Source organism: Setaria italica, chromosome VII (genome assembly GCF_000263155.2).
Source record: "Setaria italica strain Yugu1 chromosome VII, Setaria_italica_v2.0, whole genome shotgun sequence".
Lineage (NCBI taxonomy): Eukaryota > Viridiplantae > Streptophyta > Magnoliopsida > Poales > Poaceae > Setaria > Setaria italica.
In genome coordinates, this window is record NC_028456.1 from 23702281 (window position 1) to 23721278 (window position 18998).

Consider the following 18998-nt stretch of genomic DNA (forward strand, 5'->3'; position numbering starts at 1 on the left):
GTGGAGCTGCTCCTACTCCAAAACTCCAGGTGGAGCCAGCTCTGGGTGGAGTTGGAGCTATCTGATGGAGGTGTTTGGTTGGGAGGGTGTCCCTAGCTCCAGAAAAGAGAAGTTTGAAGGTGAATTGCCATTCTTGCCCCCAACTTATGGTCCCACCCGTCATCCTCTTGTTCCCCTCTTCTTCTTCCTTAGGATGGGGGCCGGTGGTGCGGTTGTGGTGGCAGCGCGGCGGGAAATGACAATGACGAGCAGTTGATTCGACGATGCGGCGGCCAATTCGAGCGAGGGTGACAACGCGTCGTTGATTCGATCTTGTGGTGGCCGATTCGAGTGAGGCGGAGGCACCCGCTGCCACTACAAAGGCCAAGGCCGAGGTCCGCCACCGCCGCAAAGGTTGGGGTCGGGGTCCGCCGCCCGCCTGCACTGAGACATCGCCCCGCCGTGAGGAAAAAGAATAGAGCATCTACCCGCCTACTCACACAACGCTAGGCCCACACCTTCTCCGTGTTGCGCGCGCGCCGAGAATGGAGTGAAGCAGGGGATGGGGCGGCACGGGAAGCAGCCTAGCCAGGGGTCGGGCGGCTGGCAGGGGATGGGGCCGGTGGGGGTCGGGTGGACAACGGCGGCTGACGGCGGGGGTGGTTCATGGCCGGCGGCGCAGGGAATAGGCGTGGGAGGAGTCACGGCGTGGGGGGCTCGGGTGGGGCTAGACGGCCAGGAGGGGCTCCAGCGGCCGGCGGCGGGGCTCGGGCACAGAGGAGTCGCGCGTGTGAGGAAACATGCGCGAGAGGAGAGATGGGGCGCGGGGGAGTCTTGGAGGGAAAGAACGGATCATTTTTTTGTAACCAGTGGTACTGGTGGGTAATTATCCACCAGCTCCACGAGGAGGTTCAAAAAAGCTGGTTTTGGAGCTGAAAAGGAGGTTCTCCAAAACTCCACCCCTATTTGCACTACAGCTCCATGGAGTTGGCAGCTCCATGAAGTTTTGAAGCTAGGATGTTTAGCTGGAATTTTTGCTGGAGTTGTTGGAGTTCTAGAGTGGAGTCATACCAAACAGGCCCTTAATACTTTTGCTATATTTGGTGCAGTGAATTTCAACGTGGCAACAAGTCATCAAATATTTCTCCTGCGCCTCTTAAAAAAACAAAAATTAGCAAGGACAAATATTTCATCAACTAATAGTAAGCATGGTGTTTCGTGAAGTTTTATCTCTGCTTAGTTGAGGGCGCAACAGGCATGCCACATGCCTTTTCTCCCAAAAAAAAATATATACTTATTGACATGACTATCCTTTCGTGGCCAAACATAATTCCGGCAAACTACCATCACAAGTCAAGAGCGCAAGTGGTTCAAGATCAAGAAACCATGTCCGTCTGTTTCATATAGACTTTAGCCACGAAACATGTTTGCTCTTCAATTCCTTCTCCGAAGAAGGTTGGCAAACTGCAACACCTCTTACATCCCGGTCGAATTCTAGTAAAACATGTCGCGTTTACACCATTTTTTTTTGGGACTACAGCATCTACAACATTATAATAGAGTCCATTTCATCACAAAAGTCAACTCGAGATGGGGAAACAAAAAAAGTTTCTCTTTCATCAGCTCTTCTGATATACAATTACGGTTTACTGTCTTCCTGAAAGAAAGAAAGAAAGAAAGAAAGTTAAAGAAGCTGGAATTGTGCTATAAATACAGCCATGGCCCATGGGAAAGCTTTGCTTGTACCACACCACCAGCCAGCCAGCCAGCTAATGCACTGCCGAGCCCACACGGTGTCCGCCATGCCACCGTCCTCCCCTCTCGTCAAGCTCCCCCTCCTGCCGCGCGGCCTCCTTTCCTACCTCCCCGCCTCCATCCTTCCGAGTAGTGGCCGCGAGAGCACCATCACGCCCACCACCAGCTCACCCTCGACGCCGCCGCAGCCCGCGCCGCCGTCTCCCAAGAAGATGTCGTCCTCGCCGGGACAGCAGCAGCAGGCGGGGAGCGGGGGCGGCAAGGCCGACTCGGCGGAGCTGGCGCGCGTGTTCGAGCTGTTCGACAAGAACGGCGACGGGCGCATCACGCGGGAGGAGCTGGAGGAGTCGCTGGGCAAGCTGGGGATGTCCGTGCCGGGCGACGAGCTCGCGTCCATGATCGCGCGCATCGACGCCAACGGCGACGGGTGCGTGGACGTGGAGGAGTTCGGCGAGCTCTACCGCGCCATCATGGCCGGCGACGGTGGCAGGGCCGGCGGTGAGGGCGCCGGCGCCGGGGAGGAGGGAGCCGGCGGCGAGGATGCGGACGAGGACATGCGGGAGGCGTTCCGCGTGTTCGACGCCAACGGCGACGGGTACATCACGGTGGACGAGCTCGGCGCGGTGCTGTCGTCGCTGGGGCTGAAGCAGGGCCGCACCGCGGAGGAGTGCCGGCGCATGATCGGCCGCGTCGACCGCGACGGCGACGGCAGGGTCGACTTCCACGAGTTCCGCCAGATGATGCGCGCCGGCGGGCTCGCCACGCTCGGGTGACCGCCCCCGGCCGGCGCCACCTGCATCTGGCTATGGAGCGCTGTTCACTGCATCTATGCTTGATCCGTACTAGAACTTGTAGATATTGCTTGTTGGCTTGAGGGGAGCTCACGTAACCACGCCTGATCTTTCTTTTGGTCCTATCTTCTTTTGTTGATTTGTTCGTTATTAGAGATTGAATGGGCTTGATAATTAACTATTGTATTGGTTGTCGCACGATCTTAAGAATTGCTCAAGGGAGAAAGGCTTCTCCTGTTTTATTCAGGGTTCATGGCAACTGGCGAGCATCTGCGGTGTGCAGACTGCATGCATGGCCGCATGAGTAAGAACTATGCATCTCTGAACATCTCGCCAGAAACTTGTTGTCAGCAGACTGCATGCGGCTGCACTCGAAAGAGGCCGGGAAAGGGAACTTGAGAAACGTTACTGTTCCATTCCTCCCAAGATCGATCAGTTGACTTGCCCAGCCATTCTTTTTTCTTCTTCAGCGACATGCGCGCTGCTTAGCTTAACATGTGATATGATCCGCACGATGGCACGACGAGCAACGGGTTTGGCCAGTTTCAACGGGGTACAGCTCCTCGCACGGCGTGTCCCCGGACCCTGGGGTGACGGCGGAATCACTGGGATCTGGAGCAGAAAGCGACGAGATCGTCCCAAATCCCCTGACCCAGAACCTGCCCCGTCCCGGGCCGGCCGGGATCGGGGCGTCCGTGCAGTGCAGGCGTGCAGCCCCCGCGAACGAAACGACGCGTCGACGCGTACTCCACGGGGCGACCGGGGCGCGACGCGCGGCCGGCCGACGCCAGCCAGTCACCCACACCCCTCTAGGTCCGGCGGGGACCGCGAGCCGGCCGTGCGAAAGGGACCGCGCCTCCCATGTGATCGGTTAGCCCCGCCCACATGCCCGCACCCACAACCGCAGCGCGCCGGCCGTGCTCGCCACCCGGCCGGTAGCGGCTCGGGTCGGGGCCGTGCGGTGCGGCTGGTGGCCGGCGTGGGTCCGGCTGGTCAAGGACAACGTACTAGCGCCTCTTCGGTAGCTTTTCTGCCGGTCGGCGCTTGCCGGATCACGGAGACGTGCCATGACCTGACTCGGTCCCCGGACGCCCAGGCGCCACGCCGGACAGTTTGAAACCAGGGTGCCTCTCGACTCTCGTCATCGAGGTTCCGACGGGGTGACAGTGCCGCCGGCGCCGGACATGTGCAGTCGTCTTTGCGTGACGCCGATGCAGAGCTCGTCTCCTGGTTGACCAGGCAAAACCTCCCTCCGCTTTTTCGTTACTGTTTGATTAATCGAGAGTCACCTCTGACGAACGGATCAATCGAGAGTTTCCTCTGCGTCAAGCAGGCTTGACAGGGATGTCTGCATTGACTCGACTTACATTTCATGCGAACATTTCAGGTGTACGACCTCGAGAAGGTTTCAACTCCCTGCAGGTTTACCAGTTCAAAAGGTCAAGACTTCAATCGACGCCTTTCCCCAAAGTCCTGGGCAGATCGGGATTGGGCATCCTTGCCTGTCTAATTGTCAACATGGACAGAAAGCGGCAGGGTTATCCATCAAGCTTTGCCGAGTCGTGCTGCCGGCGTCGGATTAAATTTGTGCAGGAGCCTTCCCCTTTCCATGATTCCATTCACCAGCCGTTTGACCCGGTAAAACAAGGTGCCGGGTAACGCAGGCCAGCAGTCTACTGTAGCTCGCTCGGCCCAATCTTTTCGGCTTCTCCTGTCACGCCCTTGCCTGTTTGTCCAGGCTTGAGCTGGTCACACTTCTGCTCACTCGTCAGTTTGTCAAAGTCTCTCTCTCACCAAACGACCCAGTGAATCTTTTCAAAAAGAAAAAACGACTAGGGAACGCATGCAAAGCCCATTCATCCGGAAGCCCACGACGAGAAGGCAACCCACTTCACCCTGGGCCACGCCGATGTGTTTGCACGGCCCACGCAGACGAGACGTCGTCCCCGTCACCCGGCTTCCCATTCCGCTCCCGCAGAATTTCTCACGCCGCCATGCCCCGCACGCTCGAGCCGCCCAGCGCAGGAGCCCCCACGCGGTCGTCGTCGGCGGTACGCCCGTCTCACCGCCGGCGGCTAAGCGCCTAGAGCTTCCGCACGTTTCGGCCCAGGCGACTGCGCGATTTCTTCCACGCACTCACTCTCGCTCCCTACTGCGTGCGCCGTACTGTGCTGCCATGGCCAGCCGCCTCTTCCTCCTCCGGCAGACAACAAGGGCTTTGCGGCGTCAGACATCACGATCCCGCCCGTTTCCCCCTTCGTCTGACGGTGGGAACGTGGCGTCTTCCCGCGGGACGCTGGAACTGCTCGCGCCTCCGGTCAGCTCGCCATCGTAAGAGTCAGACGAACCCCACTGATCCTCTTTCCCTGATTATTACTTTAAGCGGTCGATACAATGTAATGAGCCGATGTTGAGATGTGGGATGTCTAGGCAGTGCTTTCAGTTGCTCCTTTGTAGTATGCTTGAGCTAAAATTCTCTTAGAGGATGCCCCAGGGCAGGGTGGGCGTCAGGTATTTGTTGAAATGCCTGACCTGGCATTTTCGGCTTAATGCACTGCTTTTACATTTTTTTTTTACTTCGGCAGCACTATAGTTCTATCAGCTTCTGTGCATGCTTGTGGATGAGCACATTTTGGTCCTCAGTGGTGCTTCATTCGTTAAGCAACTCAATAGTTCAGCAGCTTTATTTTTATTTTTGTGCATGGTTCTGATTATGTTGTAGTTATACTTTCCACAAGGTTTTCAACCAAGATTCTGGGTGCTTCAGTTGGCTGCAAAGTTATAATCTTCAAGCCTACCATTGTATCCATACAAGTCGATCAGTTAGTAGTGAAAATCAGGCTACTGTGGAGCCTCAACAAAGTCCAGGAGCAGCTGTATCAGTTGATAATTCTGGTGAACCAAAACCGAAGAGGAAAAAGCTGAAAGGAAAGAGGGCAGTAACAAGATTTTTGAAATCCTTGAGATGGAAAAAGAAAAGGGAGATTCAGAGAATGACTGCAGAGGAGAAGATTTTGTACAAACTGAAGCTAGTAAGTTGCATGGCCATTACCTCCATACCTATCTAGTGATATGTACAAAGATTTTGTACAAAGAAAAAGTAGTGAAGTTTGCTTATGTTGATATGAGTAGCTGGATTTCCAATGTCCTATTCGTGCTGTGGCATTTGAGAAAATGTGAACCTTCATTTTTGCCAAAAACTGCATGTTGTGCTTCAAGTTAAAATTGTGATAATTTTTTTCTCTTATATTCATGCATCCTGTTGTGGATATTCATGCCTAAATTTATTGTCCTTTTTTTTTGGATTTTCCATAAAGGCTCAAAAGAAGGAAGAGCGGCTTCTTGCAGCACTGAAAAAAATTGAACCAGAAGATCCGTCAGAACCTACACACGATCCCGAGGTGCTTACACCTGAAGAACACTTCTATTTCCTCAAGATGGGCCAAAAATCTAAAAACTATGTGCCTGTTGGAAGACGTGGAATTTACCAGGGAGTGATCTTGAACATGCACTTGCATTGGAAAAAGCACCAAACTCTCCAGGTAATTGTGAAGACATTCACACCAGATGAGGTCAAGGAAATTGCCACGGAGTTAGCCAGACTAAGTGGTGGGATTGTGCTTGACATTCAAGATGGGAACACAATTATTATGTACAGAGGGAAAAACTATGTGCAGCCACCACCAGAAATCATGTCTCCAAAAGTTACACTCCCTAGAAAAAAGGTACGTCTCTCTTCATCATAGTGCAAGGAGAAAAATATCAATATCTTTAGCACAGGATGTATGTCAAAGTTGGGTAAAAACATTAAAAAGACACTTGTAGTAGGACGACAGTTCCAAGATGTTCAAGCAATAACAACCGTCGTAAGGCTTTTCTAATTTTTGTTATTCATTTCAACAAGATATCACTCGATATAGTTTTATTAAAGAACAGGAAACATATCCAGCCATGTAAATTAGAAAATATACCAAAATATAGATAAATATGCAGGTCGGAAGACAAATATCTGTCCTTTTTTTCTTTAAAACCTTTGTTGTTTTCTTCCACAATTGTTAATGTTTTTAAAATTTTCAATTAGGCACTGGATAAATCCAAATATAAAGAAAAGCTCAGAGCTGTTAGGCGGTACATTCCCAGGCTTGAGCAGGAGCTTGAAGATCTTCATGCGCAGATGAAGTTAGCTGGAGTGCATAAAGGAGGTGTAGGGAAATATGTTGCTTCAGTTTCACATAATGCAAACAGTATGGCAGCGAGAGAAGAATCTTCTATCTCAGTTCACAAAAAAACTGTATCTGATCTCCTGTCAGAAAGTGTCGAGGGGTCCAAGAGGTTAGAGGATGAAAGTTCTGAGGTTGAAGATGTCTCAGCTTCAGAGTCTATGTCATTTTCTGAGTCTGAGGATCTCTCTGACATTTTTGAGACAGAATCAGAGGAGCAGGAAGAAGACAACAAGGAACGCCCCTTATATCTGGATAGGCTGGATAAGTTTCCCTCAGAAAATAATGATAATGAACCAGATGATTTTGAGGAGCATCTACGGAAGATTGCTTCACTTTCTGATAAGACTGATTCACCTTCAAAGGAACTGAAAGTGTCAGAGCTTGACGAGATTGATAAAATCTTTCTGAGAGCTAGTTCACTATTAAAGAAAAGGTGAAAATTTGGAATTTGTCATACAACAATATTCATATTTCTATGCGCTATGAAAAGTATTTTGTGCAGTTTTAATGGCACCTTCAGAAAGGGTTTAGATTTATGATCATCTAGCTACAGGCTGGCAAATCATGGGAGTTTGTTCATGCTCAGAATCATTCTACAATGATCATAACAAAACTGGTGAGCTCTTTTGAATTCGTGAATTGATAGCTCTGGTACGAGAAATCAGATTCATTTGGGTACAATGCTTTTGTTAAAATGCAATGACATTTATCAGAATGGTTGGAACCCTCGGTAACTGGTGTCAGCTGTAGCCCTCCTATGTAAGTGCCAATTTTGTAGAGGAACTCTTGATTCTTGAAGATACATGTGATAAATGGATGGAACCCTCGGCAACTGGTGCTGTAGCCCTCCTATGTAAGTGCTAATTTTTGTAGAGGAACTCTTGATTCTTGAAGATACGTGTGTATCCCTTCATGCCGAACTGGCATTGCTTCATTTGATTTCTCTTGTTGAAGATCATTAATGTTGCCTTTAGTTGAGCTAGATTCTGTGTGCGTGCTAGTTTAACTCCCAACTGTATTATGCTATTATTGTTAGCCTAAGATTCCAATTTTTAACCAGAAATGAGCTAATTCATAAAAGTAGCTTGTGAAATAAACTGCGCACGAGGCGCAAAAGAATGAATTTACCAATGTTCAGATTCTGGGGCTCTTTTGAATGATCTCTTACATCAAGTTTTCATTTAATTGGTGATTCCCTGTTTGTGTTGAGTCCTGGACTCCTGGTCAATGTGTTTGTCCATCTGACGGTGTTCAGGCGCCACAAATGTTCTAGCTGATGCAAGTGTGATAGTTTTTCTCCTTTTTTTTGAAAGGACTGCAAGAATTCATGCAAGTTCTCAGGCTGAAAGTATTGGCCCCAAACTGCCTTATAATTACATATATGTCCAACGTAAGCGATTAGTGCATCTCATGATGGCATACACACATAATTTGCATACATACACATCACATGACAGGAGAAACCATGCAAAAGATTTCCCATCTCAGCCGAGATCAGGAACGATGAAGAAGTCGTCCTCGTCGTCGGGCAGCTGCACCCGCGGCTTCTTGCTCTGACGCGCACCGGTCGCCTTGTAGAACCCCGCGTTGGTAGCTGGCTGCGGCGAGGCGAAGAGCTCGGGGACCTCCGCCGTCGTGGTCTTGGCCGGCGCGTGGCCGTGGAACAGGTCGATGTCCGCGAACCACTCCAGCTCCTTGAACCCAAGAGGCGAGTCCTTCCGCAACAAGAGAAGGAAACCGTGAGATGATTGGTTAGATGTTGTCATGAAGAAAAGGAAAGGTTTTGATGGTTGCCTGCTTGCCTTGTCGCTGGATTCGTAGTCGGAGAGCTGCAGGAGGTCCTCGACGGCCCATCCGGACGGCGGCAGGAACGGTGACGACGGCACCTCCTGCGGCTGCGCGTCCTTGACGACCGGTGGTGTCTTGGCCGCCCCCGCGGTGGCCGCGGGCTTGGAGTTGGAGCTGCCCTTGGGCGGCGGGAGGCCTTCCGCTCCGGCTCCTGCGCCGGCGCCGCAGACGGAGCTGAAGCCGACGCGGATGCCGGTGGCGAGGTAGCGCTGGTGGTTCCCCGAGAGCGTCCCCGGGACGTGGATGGGCTCGTCGCAGTCGCGGCAGAAGAGCGCCCTGTCCTCGACGCAGAAGATGAAGGCCGGCTTCTCCTGGCAGACGTCGCAGCGCGGGAGGTCCCCCGCGGCGCCTTCGCCGTCGAGAGGGAGCCGCTGGTGCTTGCTGGCCAGCTTGTTGGCGGCGTGGATCTCGACGTCGCAGCGCGCGCACAGCGCCGCCTCGTCCGCGCAGCACACCACCGTGGCCGCCGCGCCCTCGCACGCGTCGCACTGGATCCTCATCCCACCCCCCCGCCTCCCTCTCGCTCCTCACCTCAGCTCGGCTCTCTCTCAGAACCTCACGTAATCCGACGGCTTCCGCTCGAGACAACAGCCAACTATAAAAATCTGCAGGGAAGCAAAGAGGAGAGCAAAGCGGCGAGCAGCGGGCAGCGGATGGCGCGTATAAATCGCGCAGCGCGCGTCGCGCCACGCCCCCGTTCCCCACGTCCGGCGCACGCGGTGGGTGTGGGCAGGGGGGGCCCGGACCAGCCAGACGGGTTGCTGGGGACTGGGCTGTGTGGACGAGAGGCGCGCGGCTGTCCCAGTTAGTTGGCGGCTTCCGCTGCGAGCGGGGAGTGTATCTCCTCGGGATCGCGGTCGCGGGCGGCGCGAGCCGAGATTTTGATCCGGTGATGTGTGGGATGACGCCGGCTGGCCGGGTGGGCGTTCTGGGCGAGGATTTCTCCGCCCCGTGGAAATGGTGGCGGAGGCGAGGAAATCGTGGCCACTTGCGAGTTGCAACTTGCACGCGATGGGAATGCGCTTGAAGCTTGTTCTCCGTTTCGGACGGGGATTTCGTTGGGTCCGTGTGCGTGGTCCGCCGGTTGTACCTGGTACGACGGTGTGCCCGTCGACAGGGGAAGCTCGTACGCGCCACACGCTTGGAGATGTGCCATAGTATCGACATGCGAATATGTGATGTGATTATGTAAACGCAGCAAGTTCAGCTTTTCTATGTTAGATATGGCTTGTTTTTGTAATCGACGAAGAGCTTGCCCGTATAAATAATCATTAATAAATTTTAAAGGATTCCCAATAAATTATGAATAAACTTTCAGAAATTCCTTATAGGGTACACCATCTATTAGTCCTGTATTGCTAATAGACGAGGGTGTGGGGGCTTTTCTCCCTATAAATACGGACTACTCCCCTCATAGAAAAGACGCACCATAGACTATTGTACGGGAAGGTCCTAGGTTTGGATATTCTTAAGGTGGTCTATACGAGTTAGGTTTTGCCTCTTCTGTACTGTTGTGTCGCCATTGTAGTCTTCTCCATTCCGTTGTGTTGGCGTGCACTGGTGAGCGGGAGAGCATATCTCCGAAACCACTCGTCCTTGTGATCTTGCATCGGGAGAGGGCGAATAAGGTTTTTGGGAAGTGCTCTGCGCGACTGCTCAAGTTCGTCATCACGGCTCGTCCTCCGTCCAAGCCAGGCGCTACAGCATACCATCGTCGTCAGCGCTGGCTGTTGCGATCCGTTCGCAACACCGTGATCTGATTTGGTTTTTAATCATATTTTCTGATATCATGATTATGTTGTTCCTGTTGCCTAATATATTAGAGTTTTGCATGTTAGAATTGTCTCTCATCATAATTTATTAATTTTAAAAATAATACAGCAATTACCTAACACTTCAGGTACAGGATAGAAGTGAATGAACAAGCAGCCAGTGAAACGTGTGACGCTGGAAACCAATTAACCAAACCACCCGTCCACTCACGCTGCTTCAGCGTTCCCCGCTCAACATGATGGCGAACGATCGATCGATCACTCGAGTGCTGGTTGATGTCAAACGGCCGCGATAGAAGCCGAGGATATCATATATGCACGCCGCTTCCAGAACTCGCTAGATCGGGGCACTAGCAACGGCCAGAGAGTCGTCCGAGGAGGGGGGAAAAAAAGATCTGAACGTCGCGAATCAGGAGCTGCTTGCTCTTCTCTCCATGCTTGCGAAATTGTGGCCGTGGGGCAGCTGATATTTTCTGATGGATAGCCATTCCATTTGGCACCGCCTGCCGCGGGGGGGCCGGCACACGTGTCTACAGTGCCGGAGAGGCTGTATTCCAGCCGGAGGCTGCGTCGATCTCAACCATACCTTGGCACCACGGATATTTTGGCGCCTCCGACCAAGCAGACACCGAGAGCTTGAGAGTTGAGGATGCATATCCGACCGATAGGCGTTAGCAACAGCATAGGAAGAAGATCCCGGCGCTGCATGCAACCGGTAATCCTTCGCTACTTCAGGGCTCAGGCACGGGAATTTTCCGCCGGCATGAGTACATGACCATACGCGATGGACGAAAGGAAGCATGGGTGTCAGCGGCTTAGCGCACGCGACCGGGACCGGCGGGACCATCAGAAAAATCGAGCACTGGAACGGGACGACCGGCGCGAAGGACTTGAATGCGGTCGACACCCCCGGCGACGGCGAGTCCCTGCATGCCATCCCATCATTTTAGTAGATTTCATTGCACGCAGCAGGGCCCAGGGCAGCTCCCTGAACAGCTTCCTGTCCCTTGAGGCCGTCCCGGGCCTCTCGCCGCCGTTGCCGAGCTGATCTTTTTGCGGGGATCCTGTGGTGGCGCGTCGGGTTCGTTGAAGAGGGTCCATTTGTCGCCGCGCCGACGGGCGTCCGTCCGGGTCCGGAGAGGCCGTGTTTGGTCAGGAGTTAGGGTAGGACTCGATGATGAGATCATGAGAACCATGTGCTCTAAAGATCCTCCGCCTCTTGCCCTTGGTCCTTTTACCATCGGCTAAACCTGACACACGTTACAGCTTTGCGGTTTCTGAACATCCATGTTCGAAAAATCTGGCCTGAATATTTGCCATCACAACAAGCATTACTCCGTTGAGAACGGGGAGGAAAAAAAATATTTGTTGCAAGAAAAAGGAAAAAGATAACGGGGAGAAAAGGAAAACGAAGGAGAGGGGAGTTGTTTGTTCAGCGGTACGGACGGGTTCGTCCGGAGCAATTGATTTTTGATTCGTAACTTGGGAGGACTCTGGAACAGTCGCTGTTGGGGGCCCTGTCGATCAAAATTGTGGCCTGCGTTGCTTCGCCGCCGCCCCGCAACACATGTAGGGGCCAGGCCATAACGCGTCGGACCCCCACAGTTTGGTTCGCTGTCCGTCCATCATGATGAATGTGGCACAGTGCGTTGCGTCGGTACAGAAATGAAAAGTTTAAAAGCAAGCATAGCTTTGGTTTGATTAAACTTCTCAGCTAACAGTCTGGAGAAGCACTGCTGCTTAGTACTGGTAGTAGACTAGTAGTGTGACTAGTGACAGGAACCCAAACAAGTTTCGTATTGTGTAATAATAATGTAATGTGTGTGGTGGTCATGGTAGAGCCCAATTGTGGTGGGCTTGGCTCTTTCTTTATTCAACATTGGGCCAGTAAGGCCCGTCAGAAACGTGGAGGATTTCAGAGCCCTTTTGATCACGGTGTAGAAAACCAGACACTGCAAACATGAGAGGGATGCAGGTATCCATCCTTCTGTCTCCAATTTTGGTTCCCTTGTTGACCCACGCTGCGGCATGTGCCAGATACCGGAACTGTAAGATTTTTTTCTGCCCTGAGCATACACTGGACGGGCTTGAACCCCTTGTATTTAGGATGTCTTTCACTTGCCTAGTCTGCTTCGAGAGTGCCGAACAACACGCCCATGAAGCGTCACGCCACTTTTCAGCACGAAGGATTTTCATGTTCAGAAATTGCCACATTCACAGACGACCGCATGACAGTTAGGCTCGGCCCTTCCTGAACCTGCAGTTTCAGTTTCTGACATAGTACGCATACTGATGGTAGACTGAACTCGATAGCACCGGGCACCTCAAGGAAACTAGCATTAAACTGCTGCTTCAGTTGCTGATGGCAACAGGCTATAACATGTCACTAAACACATACATACAGATACAGTACCACAGAGACGCAGTTCCTTGCCAACATCTGATCATACATAATACGGTGCCAAGGAGAGATCAGACAGGCATACAGACAGGTCACTAGTATAATACAAGCGGAGATCGACGCTCGCTTAGTTTCTTGTTAGGAGATCGAATTGGGGTCAGGCGCTTGGAAATTCTACGCCCCCGCACATGCAGACGCAGATGCAGTAGTACTTCTTCCTCGGTTCCATTCCTCCGGGGTCCGGCCGTCCGGGGAGACCAGAGGCGGGCGGGCTTGGTCCTCACCTGCGCCTGGTCGTGTTCGCCGGCGCCCACAGGTCGGCCCCGTTGCTCTGGGTCAGCTGCAGAGTCAGGTCCACCGGAACCAGGCACAGCCCGCGGTTCCGGAGGCTGTAGTGCTCGGGATCCTGAACCATGTGACAAACAGCAAGTACGCGTGTTATGATCTCGTGACAGGTTTCTTGCAAATTCAGGGCATTCGGATTTTCAGTGGAGATGAGGGGTGGCAAGAGCTCACCTCAGGCGCAGCGCCGGCGGCCGGAGGAGCACGCATGTAAGGGGAGCTCAGGACCTGCAAAGTTTGGTGCATTGGCATCAGCAGAAATGAAGGAACAGCAAACTGAAGAGTAGTGCCATGTGCGGTCACTGAAAGTAAGACCTCGAGTTGCTGGTGCAGGAACTTGATGTACCCTGACGCCTCCTGCAGAACAGAAGCCGTATCCGTCTGCAGCAAAGAAGCAAAAAAACATGATTGCAGAGATTGCGGACAGATTGGAGCAGAAATGCAGCGAAAAATTGCAGAATTGAGTACCTTTCCAAACGGTGACACTAGCTGCTGGAGCGCGGCGACCCTCTCGCCGATCCTGTCCTTCTTCTCCTGCTCGATCGCAGCAAGAAAAGCTTCAGCCAGACAACCATGGAAGACGTACGAGATGTGCTGCGATACTAACATCATACGTACCTTTGGTGACACGGGAGACGTCCTCGGGCTCGTGTTCCTCGGCTTCTTCGAGATCATGCTTCCAAACTCCTCCGAGCTGGTGGTGACGACGGCCTTCCCGCTGAAGTAGCTGTCGGTGTGGTTCCTCTTGCTGTGATTGGCCACTTCAGCCATCATCATCTTCTTCGCACTGGCACACTACTGGTATTTGCTTGCCGTGTTTTCCTGCTGCGGAAAGTGTAGGTGAGACGAGCCTTCTTGCACCTATGCTAGGGTAAAAGCTGACTTTTACAGCTGTGTCCGTTGGTTCAGAGGTCAGTTTCATGGAAAATCACTATCACTCAGCCAAAAGCCAGGTCTAACTCTTGAGATAGTGCCCAGCTACTTGACTACTTCACAAGTACTAGTGACAAAACAAAAGGTAGACATGACAATACAAGGTCAAAGGTGCCATTAACCTCAAGAACCTTTTTGCTGTACAGGAACTTTGTTCTAGAAAATCAGTCCAAAAGCGCCCAGAATGAAAAGGGATCTGCATTCTTTTGAGTTCACCCAAAGCATGTCCAGTGTTCACCATTGGACGCGAGTGCAGGGACAGGGAGGCAGCCGCGCACGCCCGCACTACAAGATTCTGGGGCAGCAGGGCTGCCCTACAGCCCTACCGCTGCGCCCTTTTTCACTGTAATGAAGACCTGCCACCTTTCTCTAGTTTATATATTAATTACTGGTCGTCTGTTGATTGACGGTTTTGTTTGCTTCCAAGTTCCAATGATGCCATTTGGATTTTGGAGCTTATCCGAAGGTTCCATTTGCTACCATAAAAAAAATGCTGGGAGCAATCACATTGGAGAGAAGACAAGGTCTCAGATAGGCACTGAGAGGATTTGCAGGAGTTTAAGTTGCAGCTTAGTACTTTACAAGTTAGAGACCTTGTCTGGGAGTTGAGCTTAAAACAATTGCAGACCAGATTGGTCAGAACAAATAAACTAAGGTAGTCCTTATCTACCAGTATTAGAAACGTGTGGGTTCAGAGTTTCAAACACTTTTAGGACATTAGGAGCTGATAGGGTTTCAGTCTTTCAGGTAGAATTGTCCACTGTGCTTTGTATATTGTGCACAGTACACTGTTGATAACTGAAGATAAGCTAATCCATGGTTAAATAGTTCACACAGCTCATATAGTACATATAAAACTATAGCATATCCCAAAACAGATAGTAGCTCTCATAAATCATAATCCTGTCTGAACATGAACGAAAGCTACGGTCTGCCGCACGAATTATACGGGTCGGTATCACGCCCTCCATGCCTATTATGGCTCGTAACAATAATCAGTGATCAGCGGACGCGTATTCTCGTCATCAGGGGCGAAGGTATAGTGTGATTAAAGGTGCTAATGCAACCTAAAAAGTTAAAAAAATAGTAGTTAGGTATAAATTTTCACCATATATGCACCCCACACAACTAAACTCCATGCACCTATAAAGCAAGTGCACCCCTCTAATTTGCTCTAGCTTCGCCTCAGACACAGTCAGGAAGTGGGCCCCCCACCTTTGTGGTGTGCATGCGCAAGACACCAAGCGGGCGCCAGCTGTTGGTCCGGCTTGCACCTAGTAGCAGCGACGGGCGCTGGTGCACACCTGCCCTAGCGTCTTCCATTTGGGCGCCATTCCAGGGGTGCTCTGATTGAGAGTCTCAGACACAAACAGGCCGCCCATTGACTGCGTGCTGCCACCGGGGAAAACATGTTTGGACTGTGCTACTGTCTGCTGATGCTCTCGAGTTAGGAGCAGCTAGGCCAGCCACACCCTGTTGATCCATTTGGAAGGATTAGGGCAAGGCCAGTCAACCTCCTGATAAACTCCCGTGCCATCTGTTACTGTTGTTTGTTTCTGATATACTACTTATTCTTTATGTTCTACCACAAAAAAAAAATTGTTCTTTATTTAAGAAAAACAAATATGGTTGTGGAACCAACAAATCCAGGCAAGTAAAAGACTAGAAAGAGGACAAAGACGCTTGTCCCCTTCGATGATGCATGGTGGAAGCGGAAACCATGCATGATTGATTGACGAATTTGTCTGGGAGCACTAGGTTGTTAGCAGTTCCGAGCACAAAATCCAGGCACCCTTTTTCGCCATCGCTCTCCTTCGGCTCCTACTACAAACCGCTCCGGTGTTTAATTTCAACAGTCTCGCAAGCATCTCTGTTTGGATATTATAAGTAAAAAAATAATAAAATCTCTGAGAGATCAAGAGCACTAGCAGGCTTTAACCCGAAACCGGGAGGCCTATTAATACGCCGCGCCCCTGCCCTCGTCGCGACGCAGTTAGCAGCAAGCAGCCCCCCTCGGCGGGCCAAATTAATTTCTGTTAGCAGGGGAGAAGACAGAAGAGGCTAACTAATCTCGATCGCACGCCTAATTAAAATCCCGTCGCTGACGTAGGCGGATATCCGTAGCCACCCGGGCGCCAGCTGTGAGGAAAGGACGCGCCTGGCGCCAGCCGAGCCGAGACCCGCTCGCCGCCTGCCTGCCTGCGCGGCTGCGTCTGCGCCTACTGCTACTGACACGTACTACGCGCATTGCGCCGCGCCATGCTGCATGCACACGCCATGGCCGCCTACCCCTTGTACCCGTCCCCTCTCTCTCTCCCCTCTGTCGGTGTGAAGGGAAGGACGGAAGAATCAAGAGCATGGCAGGCCGGGGTCGACGACGCAGGCATGCAGATTCTACGCTTGTGCAGGCGCCATGGCTGGGCGCGGAAAAAGTCACCGCGGTTAACCGGTGCAGCATACCGGTACTACTGTTGAGGTCACCGGACACATGGTGCAGAAGTGATTAACCACATGATTTTTTTTACGAAAAGTTACCACATAATTTTCAAAGAATCCATCGGCTAGTCGCTAGGAGAGTATTGCAGAAGCAGAACCATAGCCGTTTCAACTGCATGCTACTTGGAGATTGACCAAGAGGTGACTGAAGAAATAATAAAGGATTCGGCCGGAAAGGTTCTTACCAGGATCGATGGCAATCGCTAGCTGCACCTCCCGGAAGGAGAACGAACACAAGAGGCGGCGATCGAGATGGCGGGAGCTGCTTGACACCGGGAAACGACGGAGCCAGCACCAGCAGCGGAGCTCGCTGTGCGCTTTGTTCTTCCTGCTCGCGCGCCGGCGTCTCCTCCTTTGTCTCCCGGCGTCGTCAGAACTCGGGGAGAGAAGAAGCAGGCAGAACTGCAGGAGGAGAAGGCGGCTGGAGCCGAGCGCGATGGTGGGTGTGGGAAAGACGAGGCTTATGCAGGGTTTAAGGATGGAAGCAGGGGGGCCGGGCCGGGGACATTTGGGGATCAGGGAAGAGGGGAGGCCATTTATATACAGCTCAGGGTGTTGCCTTGCTGTTGCTGTGCTACCTGGGTGGGCGTGCTGCTTGCGGACGGATAGATTTCCTGGAGTATTATATTTTTTTTCTAAGCTAAGGAAACTATTCCTCCACTCTATCTATCTATCTGCACTGACTGACGAACGGCAAAGAAAAACAAAGAAAAAGAAACGGGCTTCTTATCACGAAATCGTTAGGTGCACCTCCCGGATGAGCTAGTATAAGGGACAAGGGAAAAGGGAGGTGCCGTGGACACCAACTGGTTGTACTGCTCCTGGCGTGGCAAAGGACGGGCGAGGGCGAGTGGTGCATGGCATGTTTGTGCCAACACCTGTGCATCCGATTGTGCGCCTAGCACTTCCGCCCGCTTTTCCATGCCTAGGATAGCCGGATCGGAGGCTGGGGGCGCCCTTTTCCGTGGCTTCCTTTTCGGTCCCTTTTGTTTTTCCGGCCGCATCGGCCTCGGTGACAGCTAATATCCAGAGGGCGGGGTGAGAGGGAAAGGCGACGATGAGACCGGGCGAGGGAGGGAGAGGGCGCGATCGGCGAGACCAGGACGACGGGCCCGGGGGTGACGCCATATGCGCAGCCCACAGCGCCGGAGAGCGAGAGCGAGGAGGGGACAGCGACAAACCGGGTTTATTACTTCCGCTCGCGGCCACGCGCGCTCTTGCTGTTGTTGCTTCCCGTCGCCAGCCGAGCCAAGCCAGCCTCGGCTCCGTCCGCTCGGGGCCTGGCCTGGCCTCGCGCGCGCGGCGGCCGCGATCCCGGCCAACCGCGCGGGCACGCGCGGGCGCATGGGGCACTCGTGCGGCGGCCGCGTGAAAAGGATGTGCGTTTCTCTCTGCTGCGGCCTGGCACGGGAAGACCACTTTGTCCGAGGCGGGCGGGCGGGGCGGGGCGGGGCGGGGAGGGGATGTGTGCGGCGCACCGCGTGCAGTGCAGCGGGGCGCGCGCCGGGGGTGCGGACAAGGGATACGGTTCCTACGAAGGGATAGGCCTGCGCCTGCCTGGCTGCGCAGCGCAGCGCGCACGGGTAGGTCAGCGGGCGCGCGTCGCTTCTGCCAGGGCTTCGGTCAGCGTGCGCGGCAGCAGCGCATCGCCTAGCTGTATGGCCAAAGGATCGTCGTCGATCTGCATACGTGTTCCTTTTATTTCGTCTCTTCTTCTTTAATTTGGTGACAAATGGAAACAGAAGAAATCGCTGATGCCCCTCGATCATATATACGCTGTGTGGTGTTATTATCTAGCATGCATATGTGTAGGTTTTGGTTCCATTGCTCTTGAATTTCTGTAAGTAGGGAAGAGGCATGTAGAGCTAGAGCGTTTAAAGTAGCAATCAGTACTAGCAAGAACCAGGAAAAAAAGTTTGGCCCATGAGAGTCGTAAACCAGTGAGTGGGTCAGCCAGCCTGTTCCCATTTTCAGGCTGGACTTCTAGAACGGACCAGTTAATAACCGGCGGCTCACGTACGAGCCGCTTGTCTTGACAGGATCCGTTTGCGTTGCATGCATGCTACACGTATTGACTGACCTTTCGCTTTTGCTCGACCGGATCAGCCTTGACTATCGTGCGTGCCGCCCGACAGATTTACCCACCCAGATCCCGTCGATCTCACCACTTTCGGCGGCGGCCTCCGTTCACCTCACATGACCCAACAGTGACCCCAATCGTGACGTCCCACGGCTTTCGTGCCATGACTGGCTGTAACCTCTCCATCACCACCCGTAGTCCGCAGACAGCCAAATGGCCCAAGGGCCGCGGGCACCGTTCCTGCCACCGCGCCCGAGCCCGACCGCGCACGCGCCCGGCTTGCTGCGGCATGCGCGACGGAAGGGGGTTTCTAGGGGGCGGACCGTGGCCAGGGCCAGGCAGGTCGGCGTCCGCGGCCCTGGCCGGCCGGCTGGCGCG

At 52.9% G+C, this 18998-nt stretch overlaps 4 protein-coding genes across 5 annotated transcripts; 2 read left to right on the forward strand and 2 right to left on the reverse strand.

Moving 5' to 3' along the window:
* The first annotated feature begins 1717 nt into the window (after positions 1-1717).
* LOC101757772 (probable calcium-binding protein CML17) lies at positions 1718-2771 on the forward strand. Its single transcript, XM_004976004.4, has one exon. The coding sequence runs from the start codon at positions 1752-1754 to the stop codon at positions 2505-2507; it is 756 nt and encodes a 251-aa protein (XP_004976061.1). The 5' UTR covers positions 1718-1751; the 3' UTR covers positions 2508-2771.
* Positions 2772-4484: 1713 nt separating this feature from the next.
* LOC101758185 (uncharacterized CRM domain-containing protein At3g25440, chloroplastic) lies at positions 4485-7754 on the forward strand. The gene is made up of 4 exons (XM_004976005.3): positions 4485-4856; positions 5248-5557; positions 5843-6250; positions 6607-7754. Exons 1-4 carry the CDS (start codon positions 4702-4704, stop codon positions 7183-7185), a joined length of 1452 nt encoding a protein of 483 aa, XP_004976062.1. The 5' UTR covers positions 4485-4701; the 3' UTR covers positions 7186-7754.
* A 282-nt stretch (positions 7755-8036) lies between these two features.
* Positions 8037-9241, reverse strand: LOC101758592 (B-box zinc finger protein 24). Its single transcript, XM_004976006.4, has 2 exons — positions 8551-9241; positions 8037-8463 (listed from the first exon to the last, which is right to left on the reverse strand). The coding sequence occupies exons 1-2, from the start codon at positions 9094-9096 to the stop codon at positions 8233-8235; spliced, it is 777 nt and encodes a 258-aa protein (XP_004976063.1). The 5' UTR covers positions 9097-9241; the 3' UTR covers positions 8037-8232.
* Positions 9242-12664: 3423 nt separating this feature from the next.
* Positions 12665-17208, reverse strand: LOC101759001 (transcription factor bHLH153). Of its 2 annotated transcripts, none has more exons than XM_012847212.3 (6): positions 16726-17208; positions 13730-13933; positions 13580-13645; positions 13427-13492; positions 13286-13339; positions 12665-13175 (listed from the first exon to the last, which is right to left on the reverse strand). In XM_012847212.3, the coding sequence occupies exons 2-6, from the start codon at positions 13886-13888 to the stop codon at positions 13050-13052; spliced, it is 471 nt and encodes a 156-aa protein (XP_012702666.1). In that variant the 5' UTR covers positions 13889-13933; positions 16726-17208; the 3' UTR covers positions 12665-13049. The 2 variants fall into 2 exon arrangements, with proteins under 2 accessions (XP_012702666.1, XP_012702665.1); XM_012847211.3 differs by having other exon boundaries at positions 13730-13936; positions 16726-17204.
* Between the last annotated feature and the right edge of the window lie 1790 nt (positions 17209-18998).

What these genes read in the sequence shown, in the direction of transcription:
- LOC101759001 (XM_012847212.3), bottom strand. Translation starts at nt 13,888, where the DNA reads ATGATGATGGCTGAAGTGGCCAATCACAGCAAGAGGAACCACACCGAC. An exon ending in CGTCTCCCGTGTCACCAAAG is followed by an intron (nt 13,646 to 13,729) that starts GTACGTATGATG and finishes GCGATCGAGCAG; the next exon opens with GAGAAGAAGGACAGGATCGG. An exon ending in TAGTGTCACCGTTTGGAAAG is followed by an intron (nt 13,493 to 13,579) that starts GTACTCAATTCT and finishes TCTTTGCTGCAG; the next exon opens with ACGGATACGGCTTCTGTTCT.
- LOC101758185 (XM_004976005.3), top strand. Translation starts at nt 4,702, where the DNA reads ATGGCCAGCCGCCTCTTCCTCCTCCGGCAGACAACAAGGGCTTTGCGG. An exon ending in TTTTGTACAAACTGAAGCTA is followed by an intron (nt 5,558 to 5,842) that starts GTAAGTTGCATG and finishes TTTTCCATAAAG; the next exon opens with GCTCAAAAGAAGGAAGAGCG. An exon ending in TTACACTCCCTAGAAAAAAG is followed by an intron (nt 6,251 to 6,606) that starts GTACGTCTCTCT and finishes ATTTTCAATTAG; the next exon opens with GCACTGGATAAATCCAAATA.
- LOC101758592 (XM_004976006.4), bottom strand. Translation starts at nt 9,096, where the DNA reads ATGAGGATCCAGTGCGACGCGTGCGAGGGCGCGGCGGCCACGGTGGTG. An exon ending in ACTACGAATCCAGCGACAAG is followed by an intron (nt 8,464 to 8,550) that starts GCAAGCAGGCAA and finishes TTGTTGCGGAAG; the next exon opens with GACTCGCCTCTTGGGTTCAA.
- LOC101757772 (XM_004976004.4), top strand. Translation starts at nt 1,752, where the DNA reads ATGCACTGCCGAGCCCACACGGTGTCCGCCATGCCACCGTCCTCCCCT.